Here is a 17762-nt window from a genome sequence, read left to right as displayed (position 1 = left end):
GTCCCCCAGGACCCCAATGCCCCCAATGTCCCCAATGTCCCCCAGGACCCCGATGTCCCCAATGTCCCCGATGTCCCCACGCTGTCCCCACAGCTCAGACGGTGACTTTGGTGGTTTGTCCGCCCCGCGGCACCGCAATGTCCCCATCCGAGTCCTCCGCGCTCACGGGGGGCTCTGCGGGAAAAAGGGGGGCACAGCTGAAAGATGGGGGGCGGGGGGGGACCCCATAGGGGGGACAGAATGGGGTGATGTAATGGGGTGTCCCATAGGGGTGATATAATGGGGGGACAAAAGGGAGTGATGTAATGGGGTGTCCCATAGTGGCGATATAATGGGGGGCCCCATAGGGGGGACATAAAGGGGGGACATAAAGGGGGGACATAAAGGGGGGACGTAATGGGGGGACGTAATGGGGGGACAAAAGGGGGTGATGTAATGGGGGGCCCCATAGGGGGGACGTAATGGGGGGACAGAATGGGGGGACATAAAGGGGGGATGTAATGGGGGGACACAAAGGGGGGATGTAATGGGGGGCCCCATAGGGGGGACGTAATGGGGGGACACAAAGGGGGGATGTAATGGGGGGACATAAAGGGGTGATATAATGGGGGGACATAAAGGGATGCCCCATAGGGGTGATATAATGGGGGGCCCAATAGGGGGGATGTAATGGGGGGACACAAAGGGGGGACATAATGGGGGGACGTAATGGGGGGACATAAAGGGGGGCTCTGCGGGAAAAAGGGGGGGCACAGCTGAAAGATGGGGGGCGGGGGGGGCCCATAGGGGGGACAGAATGGGGTGATGTAATGGGGTGTCCCATAGGGGTGATATAATGGGGGGACATATAGGGGGGACGTAATGGGGGGACATAAAGGGGGGATATAATGGGGGGACATAAAGGGGGGACGTAATGGGGGGACATAAAGGGGGGGCGTCATGGGGGGACATAAAGGGATGCCCCATAGGGGTGATATAATGGGGGGCCCAATAGGGGGGATGTAATGGGGGGACACAAAGGGGGGACAGAATGGGGGGACATAAAGGGGGGACATAAAGGGGGGGCTCTGCGGGAAAAAGGGGGGCACAGCTGAAAGATGGGGGGCGGGGGGGGACCCCATAGGGGGGACAGAATGGGGGACCCCATAGGGGTGATATAATGGGGGGACATAAAGGGGGGACATAATGGGGGGACGTAATGGGGGGACATAATGGGGTGATATAATGGGGGGACACAAAGGGGGGACGTAATGGGGGGACATAAAGGGGGGACATAAAGGGGGGATATAATGGGGGGACATAAAGGGCTGCCCCATAGGGGTGATATAATGGGGGGACACAAAGGGGGGACATAATGGGGGGACGTAATGGGGGGACATAAAGGGGGGACATAAAGGGGGGGCTCTGCGGGCAAAAGGGGGGCACAGCTGAAAGATGGGGGGCGGGGGGGGACAAAAGGGGGGACAGAGGGGGGATATAATGGGGGGACACAAAGGGCTGCCCCATAGGGGGGACATAAAGGAGTGCCCCATAGGGGTGATATAATGGGGGGCCCCATAGGGGGGACATAATGGGGGGATGTAATGGGGGGACATAAAGGGGGGATATAATGGGGGGACACAAAGGGGGGCGTAATGGGGGGACATAATGGGGGGACATAAAGGGCTGCCCCATAGGGGTGATATAATGGGGGGCCCCATAGGGGGGACGTAATGGGGGGACACAAAGGGGGGACACAAAGGGGGGATGTAATGGGGGGTCATAAAGGGGGGGCTCTGCGGGAAAAAGGGGGGCACAGCTGAAAGATGGGGGGCGGGGGGGGACCCCATAGGGGGGACAGAATGGGGTGCCCCATAGGGGTGATATAATGGGGGGCCCCGTAGGGGGGACATAATGGGGGGACGTAATGGGGGGACATAATGGGGTGATATAATGGGGGGACATAAAGGGCTGCCCCATAGGGGTGATATAATGGGGGGACACAAAGGGGGGACATAAAGGGGGGATGTAATGGGGGGACATAAAGGGGGGACGTAATGGGGGGACATAAAGGGGGGGCTCTGCGGGAAAAAGGGGGGCACAGCTGAAAGATGGGGGGCGGGGGGGGCCCATAGGGGGGACAGAATGGGGTGATGTAATGGGGTGCCCCATAGGGGTGATATAATGGGGGGCCCCGTAGGGGGGATATAATGGGGGGACGTAATGGGGGGACATAAAGGGGTGATATAATGGGGGGCCCCATAGGGGTGATATAATGGGGGGACATAAAGGGGGGACATAAAGGGGGACATAAAGGGGGGATGTAATGGGGGGACATAAAGGGGGGGACATAATGGGGGGACACAAAGGGCTGCCCCATAGAGGTGATATAATGGGGGGACACAAAGGGGGGACGTAATGGGGGGACACAAAGGGGGACATAAAGGGGGGGCTCTGCGGGAAAAAGGGGGGCACAGCTGAAAGATGGGGGGCGGGGGGGGACAAAAGGGGGGACAGAATGGGGGGACACAAAGGGGGGATGTAATGGGGGGACAAAAGGGGGTGATGTAATGGGGTGTCCCATAGGGGGGACATAAAGGGGTGCCCCATAGGGGTGATATAATGGGGGGCCCCATAGGGGAGACATAATGGGGGGATGTAATGGGGGGACATAAAGGGGGGACATAAAGGGGGGACATAAAGGGGGGGACGTAATTGGGGGACATAAAGGGGGGCTCTGCAGGAAAAAAGGGGGGGCACAGCTGAAAGATGGGGGGCGGGGGGGGGACCCCATAGGGGGGACAGAATGGGGTGATGTAATGGCCTGTCCCATAGGGGTGATATAATGGGGGGACATAAAGGGGGGATGTAATGGGGGGACACAAAGGGGGGATGTAATGGGGGGACATAAAGGGGGGACGTCATGGGGGGACATAAAGGGCTGCCCCATAGGGGTGATATAATGGGGGGCCCAATAGGGGGGATGTAATGGGGGGACACAAAGGGGGGACAGAATGGGGGGACATAAAGGGGGGATATAATGGGGGGACATAAAGGGGGGACATAATGGGGGGACGTAATGGGGGGACACAAAGGGGGGATACAATGGGGGGATAAAAAGGGGGGACATAATGGGGGGACACAAAGGGGGGACATAAAGGGGGGACGTAATGGGGGGACATAAAGGGGGGGCTCTGCGGGAAAAAGGGGGGCACAGCTGAAAGATGGGGGGCGGGGGGGGACAAAAGGGGGGACAGAATGGGGGGACACAAAGGGGGGATGTAATGGGGGGACATAAAGGGGTGATGTAATGGGGGGCCCCATAGGGGGGATGTAATGGGGGGACACAAAGGGGGGACATAAAGGGGGGACATAAAGGGGGGACATAAAGGGCTGCCCCATAAGGGGGGATATAATGGGGTGACATAAAGGGGGGGACATAAAGGGGGGACGTAATGGGGGGCCCCATAGGGGTGATATAAAGGGGTGCCCCATAGGGGGGACATAAAGGGGGGACACAAAGGGGGGTGATGTAATGGGGGGACACAAAGGGGGGACGTAGTGGGGGGACATAAAGGGGGGGCTCTGCGGGCAAAAGGGGGGCACAGCTGAAAGATGGGGGGCGGGGGGGACAAAAGGGGGGACAGAATGGGGGGACATAAAGGGGTGATATAATGGGGGGCCCCATAGGGGTGATATAATGGGGGGCCCCATAGGGGGGACATAATGGGGGGACATAAAGGGGGGACATAAAGGGGGGACATAAAGGGGGGACATAAAGGGGGGGCTCTGCGGGCAAAAGGGGGGCACAGCTGAAAGATGGGGGGCGGGGGGGGACAAAAAGGGGGGACAGAATGGGGGGACATAAAGGGGGGACGTCATGGGGGGACATAAAGGGCTGCCCCATAGGGCTGAGATAAAGGGGTGCTGCCCCATAGGGCTGCCCCATAGGGGTGACATAAAGGGGTACTGCCCCATAGGGCTGCCCCATAGGGGTGAGATAAAGGGGTGCCCCATAGGGCTGCCCCATAGGACTGCCCCACAGGGCTGCCCCATAGGACTGCCCCATAGGGCTGCCCCATAGGGGTGACATAATGGGGTGACACAAAGGGCTGCCCCACAGGGCTGAGATAAAGAGCTGCCCCATAGGGCTGCCCCATAGGGCTGAGATGAAGGGCTGCCCCATAGGGGTGACATAAAGGGCTGCCCCATAGGGCTGAGATAAAGGAGTGCTGCCCCATAGGGCTGCCCCATAGGGGTGACATAAAGGGCTGCCCCATAGGGCTGAGATAAAGGGGTGCTGCCCCATAGGGGTGACATAATGGGGTGACACAAAGGGCTGCCCCATAGGGCTGCCCCATAGGGCTGCTGCCCCATAGCGCTGCCCCATAGGGCCGCTGCCCCATAGGGCGGCACTCACCGTGGCGCAGTCGGTCGCGGCTGAGGCTGAGGGCGGTGCCGAGGAAGCAGCCGCCCCCCACGGCTGCCACGAAGGGGGTGAGCAGCAGCGCCCGCTGCAGGGAGCGCACCTCCGCCCCATAGGAGAATGGGGACTGCGAGCGCAGAGCGTCGCTCAGCTGTGGGGAGGGATAGGGGGTTGGATGGGGGGCATTATGGGGTCATTATGGGGGGATATGGGGTCGTATGGGGGCTGTATAGGGTCCTATGGGGTCATTATGGGGGGATATGGGGTCCTATGGGGTCATTATGGGGGGATATGGGGTGATATGGGCGGATATGGGGTCGTATGGGGTCATTATGGGGGCTGTATGGGGTCATGTGGGGTCATAGGGGGTCACGTGGGGGCTGTATGGGGGGATATGGGGTCATATGGGGCTGTATGGGGGGATATGGGGTCGTATGGGGTCATTATGGGGGGATATGGGGTGATATGAGGTCATTATGGGGGGATATGGGGTCATTATGGGGTGATATGGGGTCACCCCGCTGCAGGGAGCGCACCTCCGCCCCATAGGAGAATGGGGACTGCGAGCGCAGAGCGTCGCTCAGCTGTGGGGATATGGGGTCGTATGGGGTCATTATGGGGGGATATAGGGTCGTATGGGGTCATTATGGGGGGATATGGGGTCCTATGGGGTCATTATGGGGGGATATGGGGTCGTATGGGGTCATTATGGGGGGATATGGGGTCATATGGGGTCATTATGGGGGGATATGGGGTGATATGGGGGGATATGGGGTCGTATGGGGTCATTATGGGGGGATATGGGGTCATATGGGGCTGTATGGGGGCTGTATAGGGTCCTATGGGGTCATTATGGGGGGATATGGGGTCATATGGGGTCATTATGGGGGGATATGGGGTGATATGGGGGGTATATGGGGTCCTATGGGGTCATTATGGGGGGATATGGGGTGATATGGGGGGTATATGGGGTCATATGGGGTCATTATGGGGGGATATGGGGTTGTATGGGGTCATTATGGGGTCATTATGGGGTCGTATGGGGTTGTATGGGGGGGATATGGGGTCATATGGGGTCATTATGGGGGGATATGGGGTGATATGGGCGGATATGGGGTCGTATGGGGTCATTATGGGGTTGTATGGGGTCATTATGGGGTCCTATGGGGGCTGTATGGGGGGATATGGGGTCCTATGGGGTCATATGGGGCTGTATGGGGGGATATGGGGTTGTATGGGGTCACCCCGCTGCAGGGAGCGCACCTCCGCCCCATAGGAGAACGGCGACCGCGAGCGCAGAGCGTCGCTCAGCTGTGGGGAGGGATAGGGGGGCATTATAGGGTCATATGGGGGGATTTGGGGGCATTATGGGGTTGTATGGGGTCCTATGGGGTCATTATGGGGGGATATGGGGTGATATGGGGTCATTATGGGGGGATATGGGGTCATTGTGGGGGGATATGGGGTCCTATGGGGTCATTATGGGGGGATATGGGGTGATATGGGGGGTATATGGGGTCGTATGGGGTCATTATGGGGTTGTATGGGGTCACCCCGCTGCAGGGAGCGCACCTCCGCCCCATAGGAGAACGGCGACCGCGAGCGCAGAGCGTCGCTCAGCTGTGGGGAGGGATAGGGGGGCATTATAGGGTCATATGGGGGGATTTGGGGGCATTATGGGGTTGTATGGGGTCATTATGGGGTCATTATGGGGTCGTATGGGGTAGTATGGGGGGGATATGGGGTCGTATGGGGTCATTATGGGGGGATATGGGGTGATATGGGCGGATATGGGGTCGTATGGGGTCATTATGGGGTTGTATGGGGTCATTATGGGGTCCTATGGGGGCTGTATGGGGGGATATGGGGTCCTATGGGGTCATATGGGGCTGTATGGGGGGATATGGGGTTGTATGGGGTCACCCCGCTGCAGGGAGCGCACCTCCGCCCCATAGGAGAATGGGGACTGCGAGCGCAGAGCGTCGCTCAGCTGTGGGGAGGGATAGGGGGTTGGATGGGGGGCATTATGGGGTCATTATGGGGGGATATGGGGTCGTATGGGGGCTGTATAGGGTCCTATGGGGTCATTATGGGGGGATATGGGGTCCTATGGGGTCATTATGGGGGGATATGGGGTGATATGGGCGGATATGGGGTCGTATGGGGTCATTATGGGGGCTGTATGGGGTCATGTGGGGTCATAGGGGGTCACGTGGGGGCTGTATGGGGGGATATGGGGTCATATGGGGCTGTATGGGGGGATATGGGGTCGTATGGGGTCATTATGGGGGGATATGGGGTGATATGAGGTCATTATGGGGGGATATGGGGTCATTATGGGGTGATATGGGGTCACCCCGCTGCAGGGAGCGCACCTCCGCCCCATAGGAGAATGGGGACCGCGAGCGCAGAGCGTCGCTCAGCTGTGGGGATATGGGGTTGGATGGGGGGGGATATGGGGTCGTATGGGGTCATTATGGGGTGATATGGGGTCATATGGGGTCATTATGGGGGGATATGGGGTGATATGGGGGGTATATGGGGTTGTATGGGGTCATTATGGGGGGATATGGGGTGATATGGGGGGATATGGGGGGATATGGGGTCATATGGGGCTGTATGGGGGTATATGGGGTCATATGGGGTCATTATGGAAGGATATGGGGTCATATGGGGTCATATGGGGGGATATGGGGTCGTATGGGGTCATTATGGGGGGATATGGGGTCGTATGGGGTCATTATGGGGTGATATGGGGTCACCCCGCTGCAGGGAGCGCACCTCCGCCCCATAGGAGAACGGCGACCGCGAGCGCAGAGCGTCGCTCAGCTGTGGGGAGGGATAGGGGGATGTATGGGGGCATTATGGGGTCCTATGGGGTCATTATGGGGTCCTATGGGGTCATATGGGGTCATTATGGGGGGATATGGGGTCGTATGGGGTCATTATGGGGGGATATGGGGTCGTATGGGGGCTGTATAGGGTCCTATGGGGTCATTATGGGGGGATATGGGGTGATATGGGGGGATATGGGGTCCTATGGGGTCATTATGGGGTCCTATGGGGTCATTATGGGGGGATATGGGGTGATATGGGGTCATTATGGGGGGATATGGGGTCCTATGGGGCTGTAGGGGGTCATTATGGGGTCGTATGGGGTTGTATGGGGGGGATATGGGGTCGTATGGGGTCATTATGGGGGGATATGGGGTCATATGGGGTCGTATGGGGGCTGTATGGGGGGGATATGGGGTCATATGGGGTCATTATGGGGGCTGTATGGGGTCCTATGGGGTCATTATGGGGGGATATGGGGTCATTATGGGGGGATATGGGGTCGTATGGGGTCGTATGGGGGCTGTATAGGGTCCTATGGGGTCATTATGGGGGGATATGGGGTCGTATGGGGTCATTATGGGGGGATATGAGGTTGTATGGGGTCATTGTGGGGGGATATGGGGTCATATGGGGTCATTATGGGGGGATATGGGGTGATATGGGGGGTATATGGGGTCATTATGGGGTCATTATGGGGGGATATGGGGTCATTATGGGGTCATTATGGGGGGATATGGGGTGATATGGGGTCATTATGGGGGGATATGGGGTGATATGGGGTCATATGGGGTCGTGTGGGGTCATTATGGGGGGATATGGGGTCATATGGGGTCATATGGGGGGATATGGGGTCATATGGGGTCATTATGGGGGGATATGGGGTGATATGGGGTCATTATGGGGGGATATGGGGTCGTATGGGGTCATTATGGGGGGATATGGGGTCGTATGGGGTTATTATGGGGGGATATGGGGTGATATGGGGGGTATATGGGGTCATATGGGGTCATTATGGGGGGATATGAGGTTGTATGGGGTCATATGGGGTCGTATGGGGTCATTATGGGGGGATATGGGGTCATATGGGGCTGTATGGGGGGATATGGGGTCGTATGGGGTCATTATGGGGGGATATGGGGTCATATGGGGTCATTATGGGGGGATATGGGGTGATATGGGGGGTATATGGGGTCATATGGGGTCATTATGGGGGGATATGGGGTCCTATGGGGTTGTAGGGGGTCATTATGGGGTCGTATGGGGTTGTATGGGGGGGATATGGGGTCGTATGGGGTCATTATGGGGGGATATGGGGTCGTATGGGGTCATTATGGGGTCATATGGGGCTGTATGGGGGGATATGGGGTCATTATGGGGTCATTATGGGGGGATATGGGGTGATATGGGGTCCTATGGGGTCATATGGGGTCATTATGGGGGGATATGGGGTCATATGGGGCTGTATGGGGGCTGTATAGGGTCCTATGGGGTCATTATGGGGGGATATGGGGTCATATGGGGTCATTATGGGGGGATATGGGGTCATATGGGGTCGTATGGGGGCTGTATGGGGGGGATATGGGGTCGTATGGGGTCATTATGGGGGGATATGGGGGGATATGGGGTCATTATGGGGGGATATGGGGTCGTATGGGGTCGTATGGGGGCTGTATAGGGTCCTATGGGGTCATTATGGGGGGATATGGGGTCATATGGGGTCATTATGGGGTCATTATGGGGTCGTATGGGGGCTGTATAGGGTCCTATGGGGTCATTATGGGGGGATATGGGGTGATATGGGGTCATTATGGGGTCATATGGGGCTGTATGGGGATGTATGGGGGGGGATATGGGGTTGTATGGGGTCACGTGGAGGGGATATGGGGTCCTATGGGGGGATATGGGGTCATATGGGGCTGTATGGGGGCTGTATAGGGTCCTATGGGGTCATTATGGGGGGATATGGGGTCATATGGGGTCATATGGGGGGATATGGGGTCCTATGGGGTCATTATGGGGGGATATGGGGTGATATGGGGTCATTATGGGGGGATATGGGGTCGTATGGGGTCATTATGGGGGCTGTATAGGGTCCTATGGGGTCATTATGGGGGCTGTATGGGGTCATGTGGGGTCATAGGGGGTCACATGGGGTCGTATGGGGTCATTGTGGGGGGATATGGGGTTGTATGGGGGGATATGGGGTCGTATGGGGTCATTATGGGGGGATATGGGGTCGTATGGGGTCATTATGGGGTCCTATGGGGTTGTATGGGGGGATATGGGGTCGTATGGGGTCATTGTGGGGGGATATGGGGTTGTATGGGGTCATTATGGGGCTGTATGGGGGGATATGGGGTCAGATGGGGTCATTATGGGGGGATATGGGGTCGTATGGGGTCATTATGGGGTCCTATGGGGTCATTATGGGGGGATATGGGGTCCTATGGGGTCATTATGGGGGGATATGGGGTCGTATGGGGTCATTATGGGGTTGTATGGGGTCATTATGGGGGGATATGGGGTCGTATGGGGTCATGTGGGGGGATATGGGGTTGTATGGGGTCATTATGGGGGGATATGGGGTCATATGGGGTTGTATGGGGCTGAAAGCGGTCATAGGGGGTCATTATGGGGGGATATGGGGTCATATGGGGTCATGTGGGGTTGTGTGGGGTCCTATGGGGTTGAATGGGGTCATGTGGGGATGTATGGGGGGGATATGGGGCTGTATGGGGTCGTATGGGGCCATGTGGGGTCGTATGGGGTCATTATGGGTTCCTATGGGGTTGTATGGGGTCATGTGGGGGGATATGGGGCTGTAAGGGCTCATATGGGGTCGTATGGGGTCCTGTGGGGTTGTATGGGGTCATTATGGGGGGATATGGGGTCGTATGGGGTCCTATGGGGTTGTATGGGGTCATTATGGGGGGATATGGGGTCGTATGGGGTCAAATGGGGTCGTATGGGGTTGTAGGGGGTCATTATGGGGTCACATGGGGTTGTATGGGGTCATTATGGGGGGATATGGGGTCGTATGGGGTCATATGGGTCATGTGGGGTTGTATGGGGTTATATGGGGTCGTAGGGGGTCATGTGGGGTTGTATGGGGTCATATGGGGTCGTATGGGGTTATATGGGGTTGTAGGGGGTCATGTGGGGTCACATGGGGTCACGTGGGGTTGTATGGGGTCATATGGGGTCGTATGGGGTCCTATGGGGTTGTAGGGGGTCATATGGGGTCGTATGGGGTCCTATGGGGTTGTATGGGGTCATTATGGGGGGATATGTGGTCGTATGGGGTCATATGGGGTCGTATGGGGTTGTAGGGGGTCATTATGGGGTCACATGGGGTTGTATGGGGTCATTATGGGGGGATATGGGGTCGTATGGGGTCATATGGGTCATGTGGGGTTGTATGGGGTCATATGGGGTCGTATGGGGTTATATGGGGTCGTATAGGGTCATGTGGGGTCATATGGGACTCTATGGGGTCATATGGGGTCGTATGGGGCCACATGGGGTTGCATGGGGTCGTATGGGGTCATGTAGGGTCATTATTGGGTCATATGGGGTTGTAGGGGGTCGTATGCGGTCATGTGGGGCTGTATGGGGTCGTATGGGGCTGTATGGGGGGATATGGGGTCGTATGGGGTCATTATGGGGTCACATGGGGTTGTATGGGGTCCCCCCCAATGAACCTCCCCCCCCAATTACCCCCCTTTCCCCCCCTAATTAACCTCCCCCCCCCAACGAACCTCCCCCCCCAATTACCCCCCCCTAACGAACCTCCCCGCCCCCTAATGAACCCCCCCCCTAATTAACCCTAATTAATTAACGCCCCCCAAAGGCTCTCACCACCCCCACGAGGTACGGACCGCCGGCGTCCCCCAATTACCCCCCAATTACCCCCCAATTACCCCCAATTACCCCCCTCTAACCCCCCTAATGAACCACCCTGCCCCCTAATGAACCTCCCTGCCCCCTAATGAACCCCCCCCTAATTAACCCTAATTAATTAACGCCCCCCAAAGGCTCTCACCACCCCCACGAGGTACGGACTGCCGGCGTCCCCCAATTACCCCCCAATTACCCCCCAATCCCCCCAATTACCCCCCCTAAAACCCCCTAATGAACCACCCTGCCCCCTAAGGAACCTCCCTGCCTCCTAATGAACCCCCCCCTAATTAACCCTAATTAATTAACGCCCCCCAAAGGCTCTCACCACCCCCACGAGGTACGGACTGCCGGCGTCCCCCAATTACCCCCCAATTACCCCCCCTAAAACCCCCTAATGAACCACCCTGCCCCCTAACAAACCTCCCCGCCCCCTAATGAACCCCCCCCCTAATTAACCCTAATTAATTAACGCCCCCCAAAGGCTCTCACCACCCCCACGAGGTACGGACTGCCGGCGTCCCCCAATTACCCCCCAATTACCCCCCAATTACCCCCCCTAAAACCCCCTAATGAACCACCCTGCCCCCTAACAAACCTCCCCGCCCCCTAATGAACCCCCCCCCTAATTAACCCTAATTAATTAACGCCCCCCAAAGGCTCTCACCACCCCCACGAGGTACGGACTGCCGGCGTCCCCCAATTACCCCCCAATTACCCCCCAATTACCCCCCCTAAAACCCCCTAATGAACCACCCTCCCCCCCTAATGACCCCTTACCCCCTAATGAACCCCCCCCTAATTAACCCCCGTTAATTAATGCCCCCCAAAGGCTCTCACCACCCCCACGAGGTACGGACTGCCGGCGTCCCCCAATTACCCCCCAATTACCCCCCGTAACCCCCAATTACCCCCCTAACCTCCCCAATTACCCCCCAACCCCCCTAATTACCCCCTCCCCTCCCCCCTAACGAACCTCCCCCCCCCCTAATTAACTCCCCCCGTTAATTAATGCCCCCCAAAGGCTCTCACCACCCCCACGAGGTACGGACTGCCGGCGTCCCCCAATTACCCCCCAATTACCCCCCGTAACCCCCATTAGCACCCCCCTAACCCACCCTAATGAACCACCCTGCCCCCTAACGAACCTCCCTGCCCCCTAATGAACCCCCCCCTAATTAACCCTAATTAATTAACGCCCCCCAAAGGCTCTCACCACCCCCACGAGGTACGGACTGCCGGCGTCCCCCAATTACCCCCCAATTACCCCCTCTAACCCCCAATTACCCCCCCAATTACCCCCCTAACCCCCCCTAATGACCCCTTACCCCCTAATGACCCCCCCCCTAATTAACCCTAATTAATTAACGCCCCCCAAAGGCTCTCACCACCCCCACGAGGTACGGACTGCCGGCGTCCCCCAATTACCCCCCAATTACCCCCCCAATAACCCCCTAACCCCCCTCTAACCCCCCCTAATGAACCACCCTGCCCCCTAAGGAACCTCCCTGCCCCCTAATGACCCCCCCCCTAATTAACCCTAATTAATTAACGCCCCCCAAAGGCTCTCACCACCCCCACGAGGTACGGACTGCCGGCGTCCCCCAGCAGATGGGACACCCCAATTACCCCCCCAATTACCCCCTAACCCCCCCAATTACCCCCCTAAGGAACCACCCTGCCCCCTAAGGAACCTCCCTGCCCCCTAATGACCCCCCCCCTAATTAACCCTAATTAATTAACGCCCCCCAAAGGCTCTCACCACCCCCACGAGGTACGGACTGCCGGCGCCCCCCAATTACCCCCCAATTACCCCCTCTAACCCCACAATTACCCCCCAATTACCCCCCTAACCCCCCCTAATGACCCCTTACCCCCTAATGACCCCCCCCCCTAATTAACCCTAATTAATTAACGCCCCCCAAAGGCTCTCACCACCCCCACGAGGTACGGACTGCCGGCGTCCCCCAATTACCCCCCCAATTACCCCCTAAGCCCCCTCTAACCCCCCCTAATGAACCACCCTGCCCCCTAATGACCCCCCACCCCCTAATGACCCCCCCCCTAATTAACCCTAATTAATTAACGCCCCCCAAAGGCTCTCACCACCCCCACGAGGTACGGACAGCCGGCGTCCCCCAATTACCCCCCAATTACCCCCCCTAACCCCCAATTACCCCCCAATTACCCCCCTAAGGAACCACCCTGCCCCCTAACGAACCTCCCTGCCCCCTAATGACCCCCCCCTAATTAACCCCCGTTAATTAACGCCCCCCAAAGGCTCTCACCACCCCCACGAGGTACGGACTGCCGGCGTCCCCCAATTACCCCCCAATTACCCCTTCTATCCCCCAATTACCCCCCAATTACCCCCCTAAGGAACCACCCTGCCCCCTAAGGAACCTCCCTGCCCCCTAATGACCCCCCCCCCTAATTAACCCTAATTAATTAACGCCCCCCAAAGGCTCTCACCACCCCCACGAGGTACGGACTGCCGGCGTCCCCCAATTACCCCCCAATTACCCCTTCTATCCCCCAATTACCCCCCAATTACCCCCCTAAGGAACCACCCCCCCCCTAATGAACCTCCCTGCCCCCTAATGACCCCCCCCCCTAATTAACCCTAATTAATTAACGCCCCCCAAAGGCTCTCACCACCCCCACGAGGTACGGACTGCCGGCGTCCCCCAATTACCCCCCAATTACCCCCCAATTACCCCCTAACCCCCCTCTAACCCCCCCTAATGAACGACCCCCCCCCCTAACGAACCTCCTTGCCCCCTAATTAACCCCCCCCTAATTAACCCTAATTAATTAACGCCCCCCCAAGGCTCTCACCACCCCCACGAGGTACGGACTGCCGGCGTCCCCCAATTACCCCCCAATTACCCCCCCTAACCCCCAATTACCCCCCTAAAACCCCCTAACGACCCTCCCCCTCCCCCCTAATGACCCCTTACCCCCTAATGACCCCCCCCCTAATTAACCCTAATTAATTAACGCCCCCCAAAGGCTCTCACCACCCCCACGAGGTACGGACTGCCGGCGTCCCCCAATTACCCCCCAATTACCCCCCAATTACCCCCAATTACCCCCCCTAAAACCCCCTAATGAACCACCCTGCCCCCTAACGAACCTCCGTGCCCTCTAATGACCCCCCCCCCTAATTAACCCTAATTAATTAACGCCCCCCAAAGGCTCTCACCACCCCCACGAGGTACGGACTGCCGGCGTCCCCCAATTACCCCCTCAATTACCCCCCCTAATTACCCCTCTAACCCCCCCAACCCCCCCAATTACCCCCTAACCCCCCCTAATGACCCCTTACCCCCTAATGACCCCCACCCTAATTAACCCTAATTAATTAACGCCCCCCCAAGGCTCTCACCACCCCCACGAGGTACGGACTGCCGGCGTCCCCCAATTACCCCCCAATTACCCCCCAATTACCCCCCCTAAAACCCCCTAATGAACCACCCTGCCCCCTAAGGAACCTCCCTGCCCCCTAATTAACCCTCCCCTAATTAACTCCCGTTAATTAACGCCCCCCAAAGGCTCTCACCACCCCCACGAGGTACGGACTGCCGGCGTCCCCCAATTACCCCTTCTATCCCCCAATTACCCCCCAATTACCCCCCTAAGGAACCACCCCCCCCCTAAGGAACCTCCCTGCCCCCTAATGACCCCCCCCCCTAATTAACCCTAATTAATTAACGCCCCCCAAAGGCTCTCACCACCCCCACGAGGTACGGACTGCCGGCGTCCCCAATTACCCCCCAATTACCCCTTCTATCCCCCCATAACCCCCCTAATTACCCCCCTAACGCCCCCTAATGACCCCTTACCCCCTAATGACCCCCCCCCTAATTAACCCTAATTAATTAACGCCCCCCAAAGGCTCTCACCACCCCCACGAGGTACGGACTGCCGGCGTCCCCCAATTACCCCCCAATTACCCCTTCTATCCCCCCATAACCCCCCTAATTACCCCCCTAACGCCCCCTAATGACCCCTTACCCCCTAATGACCCCCCCCCTAATTAACCCTCATTAATTAACGCCCCCCAAAGGCTCTCACCACCCCCACGAGGTACGGACTGCCGGCGTCCCCCAATTACCCCCCAATTACCCCTTCTATCCCCCCATAACCCCCCTAATTACCCCCCTAACCCCCCCTAATGACCCCTTACCCCCTAATGACCCCCCCCCTAATTAACCCTCATTAATTAACGCCCCCCAAAGGCTCTCACCACCCCCACGAGGTACGGACTGCCGGCGTCCCCCAGCAGATGGGACACAACGATCTGAAGGGCCTCCGCCGTGGAGCGCCGCGTCGGCACCACCACGTACTGATTGGGGGGGGGGGGGGTAATTAATTAATTAGGGGGTAATTAGGGACGGTGAGGGGGGGGGGGGGGGGGGAATTAGGGACGGTGGGGGGGCGGTGGGGGCGCGGGGATGGTTTGGGGGGGGGTAATTAGGGGCAGTGGGGGGGTAATTAGGGACAGTGGGGGTAATTAGGGACAGTGGGGGTAATTAGGGACAGTGGGGGGGGGTTAATTAGGAACAGTGGGGGGGTAATTAGGGACAGTGGGGGTAATTAGGGACAGTGGGGGGGAGTAATTAGGGACAGTGGGGGTAATTAGGGACAATGGGGGTAATTAGTGACAGTGGGGGGGGTTAATTAGGGACAGTGGGGGGGGTAATTAGGGACAGTGGGGGGGGGTAATTAGGGACAGTGGGGGGCGTTAATTAGGGACAGTGGGGGGGGTTAATTAGGGACAGTGGGGGGGGTAATTAGGGACAGTGGGGGTAATTAGGGACAGTGGGGGGGAGGTTAATTAGGGACAATGGGGGTAATTAGGGACAGTGGGGGTAATTAGTGACAGTGGGGGGGGTTAATTAGGGACAGTGGGGGGGGTAATTAGGGACAGTGGGGGGCGTTAATTAGGGACAGTGGGGGGGGTTAATTAGGGACAGTGGGGGGGGTAATTAGGGACAGTGGGGGTAATTAGGGACAGTGGGGGGAGGTTAATTGGGGGAGGGATGATAGGGGGGGTTAATTAGGGACAGTGGGGGGATAGTGGGGGGCGTTAATTAGTGACAGTGGGGGGGGGTAATTAGGGACAGTGGGGGGGGGGGTTAATTAGGGACAGTGGGGGGAGAGTGGGGGGGGGTTAATTAGGGACAGTGGGGGTAATTAGGGACAGTGGGGGGGGGTTAATTAGGGACAGTGGGGGTAATTAGGGACAGTGGGGGGGGGTTAATTAGGGACAGTGGGGGGACAGTGGGGGGGGTTAATTAGGGACAGTGGGGGGGTTAATTAATTAGGGACAGTGGGGGGAGTAATTAGGGACAGTGGGGGGACAGTGTGGGGGGGGGAAGGTGGGGGGGTAATTAATTAGGGACAGTGGGGGGGGTAATTAGGGACAGTGGGGGTAATTAGGGACAGTGGGGGGGGTAATTAGGGACAGTGGGGGTAATTAGGGACAGTGGGGGGGGTAATTAGGGACAGTGGGGGTAATTAGGGACAGTGGGGGGGGTTAATTAGGGACAGTGGGGGGGGTTAATTAGGGACAGTGTGAGGGGGGGTAATTAGGGACAGTGGGGGGAGGTTAATTAGGGACAGTGGGGGTAATTAGGGACAGTGGGGGGGGTTAATTAGGGACAGTGGGGGGACAGTGGGGGGGGTTAATTAGGGATAGTGGGGGTAATTAGGGACAGTGGGGGGGGTTAATTAGGGACAGTGGGGGGGGTTAATTAGGGACGTTGGGGGACAGTGTGGGGGGGGGAAGGTGGGGTGGGAATTAATTAGGGACAGTGGGGTTAATTAGGGACAGTGGGGGGGGTTAATTAGGGACAGTGGGGGGGGTTAATTAGGGACAGTGGGGTAATTAGGGACAGTGGGGGGGGGTTAATTAGGGACAGTGGGGGGACAGTGGGGGGGGGGGAAGGTGGGGGGGGTAATTAATTAGGGACAGTGGGGGTAATTAGGGACAGTGGGGAGGGGGTTAATTAGGGACAGTGGGGGGGGTAATTAGGGACAATGGGGGTAATTAGGGACAGTGGGGGGGGTTAATTAGGGATAGTGGGGGTAATTAGGGACAGTGGGGGGGGTTAATTAGGGACAGTGGGGGGGGGTTAATTAGGGACGTTGGGGGACAGTGTGGGGGGGGGAAGGTGGGGTGGGAATTAATTAGGGACAGTGGGGTTAATTAGGGACAGTGGGGGGGGTTAATTAGGGACAGTGGGGGGGGGTTAATTAGGGACAGTGGGGTAATTAGGGACAGTGGGGAGGGGGTTAATTAGGGACAGTGGGGGGGGGTTTATGGAGGGGGTTAATTAGGGACAGTGTGGGGGGTTAATTAGGGACAGTGGGGGTAATTAGGGACAGTGGGGGGAGGTTAATTAGGGACAGTGGGGGGACAGTGTGGGGGGGGGAAGGTGGGGGGGGTAATTAATTAGGGACAGTGGGGGTAATTAGGGACAGTGGGGAGGGGGTTAATTAGGGACAGTGGGGGGGGTAATTAGGGACAATGGGGGTAATTAGGGACAGTGGGGGGGGGTTAATTAGGGACAGTGGGGGTAATTAGGGACAGTGGGGGGAGGTTAATTAGGGACAG

At 57.9% G+C, this 17762-nt stretch overlaps 1 protein-coding gene across 5 annotated transcripts; it reads right to left on the bottom strand.

Annotated features, from left to right (window-relative positions):
- On the bottom strand, nt 1-15512 carry LOC121108733 (protein spinster homolog 1-like). Of its 5 annotated transcripts, XM_040656851.2 has the most exons (5): nt 5978-6064; nt 5669-5716; nt 4923-4989; nt 4400-4489; nt 1-174 (listed from the first exon to the last, which is right to left on the bottom strand). In XM_040656851.2, the coding sequence occupies exons 1-5, from the start codon at nt 6047-6049 to the stop codon at nt 95-97; spliced, it is 357 nt and encodes a 118-aa protein (XP_040512785.1). In that variant the 5' UTR covers nt 6050-6064; the 3' UTR covers nt 1-94. The 5 variants fall into 5 exon arrangements, 2 of the variants coding, with proteins under 2 accessions (XP_040512785.1, XP_040512784.1); XM_040656850.2 differs by lacking the exon at nt 4923-4989 and having other exon boundaries at nt 7-174; nt 4400-4556; XR_005843397.2 differs by lacking the exons at nt 4923-4989; nt 5669-5716; nt 5978-6064 and adding an exon at nt 12713-12761 and having other exon boundaries at nt 12-174; nt 4400-4556.
- Between the last annotated feature and the right edge of the window lie 2250 nt (nt 15513-17762).

Source organism: Gallus gallus, assembly GCF_016699485.2.
Source record: "Gallus gallus isolate bGalGal1 chromosome 36 unlocalized genomic scaffold, bGalGal1.mat.broiler.GRCg7b 36_unloc6, whole genome shotgun sequence".
In the NCBI taxonomy this organism is placed as follows: domain Eukaryota; kingdom Metazoa; phylum Chordata; class Aves; order Galliformes; family Phasianidae; genus Gallus; species Gallus gallus.
Note: the sequence above shows the minus strand (reverse complement) of the source record. Positions and strands in the feature narration are given on the sequence as shown.

Excerpts from the sequence above, each read along its gene's own strand:
- LOC121108733 (XM_040656851.2), bottom strand. The coding sequence starts at position 6,049 with ATGCCCCCCTATCCCTCCCCACAGCTGAGCGACGCTCTGCGCTCGCGG. Across the intron at positions 5,717-5,977 it reads CGTTCTCCTATGGGGCGGAG|CTGAGCGACGCTCTGCGCTC; the intron begins GTGCGCTCCCTG and ends CCCTCCCCACAG. Across the intron at positions 4,490-4,922 it reads GGTGCGCTCCCTGCAGCGGG|CGCTGCTGCTCACCCCCTTC; the intron begins GTGACCCCATAT and ends CCCTGCAGCGGG.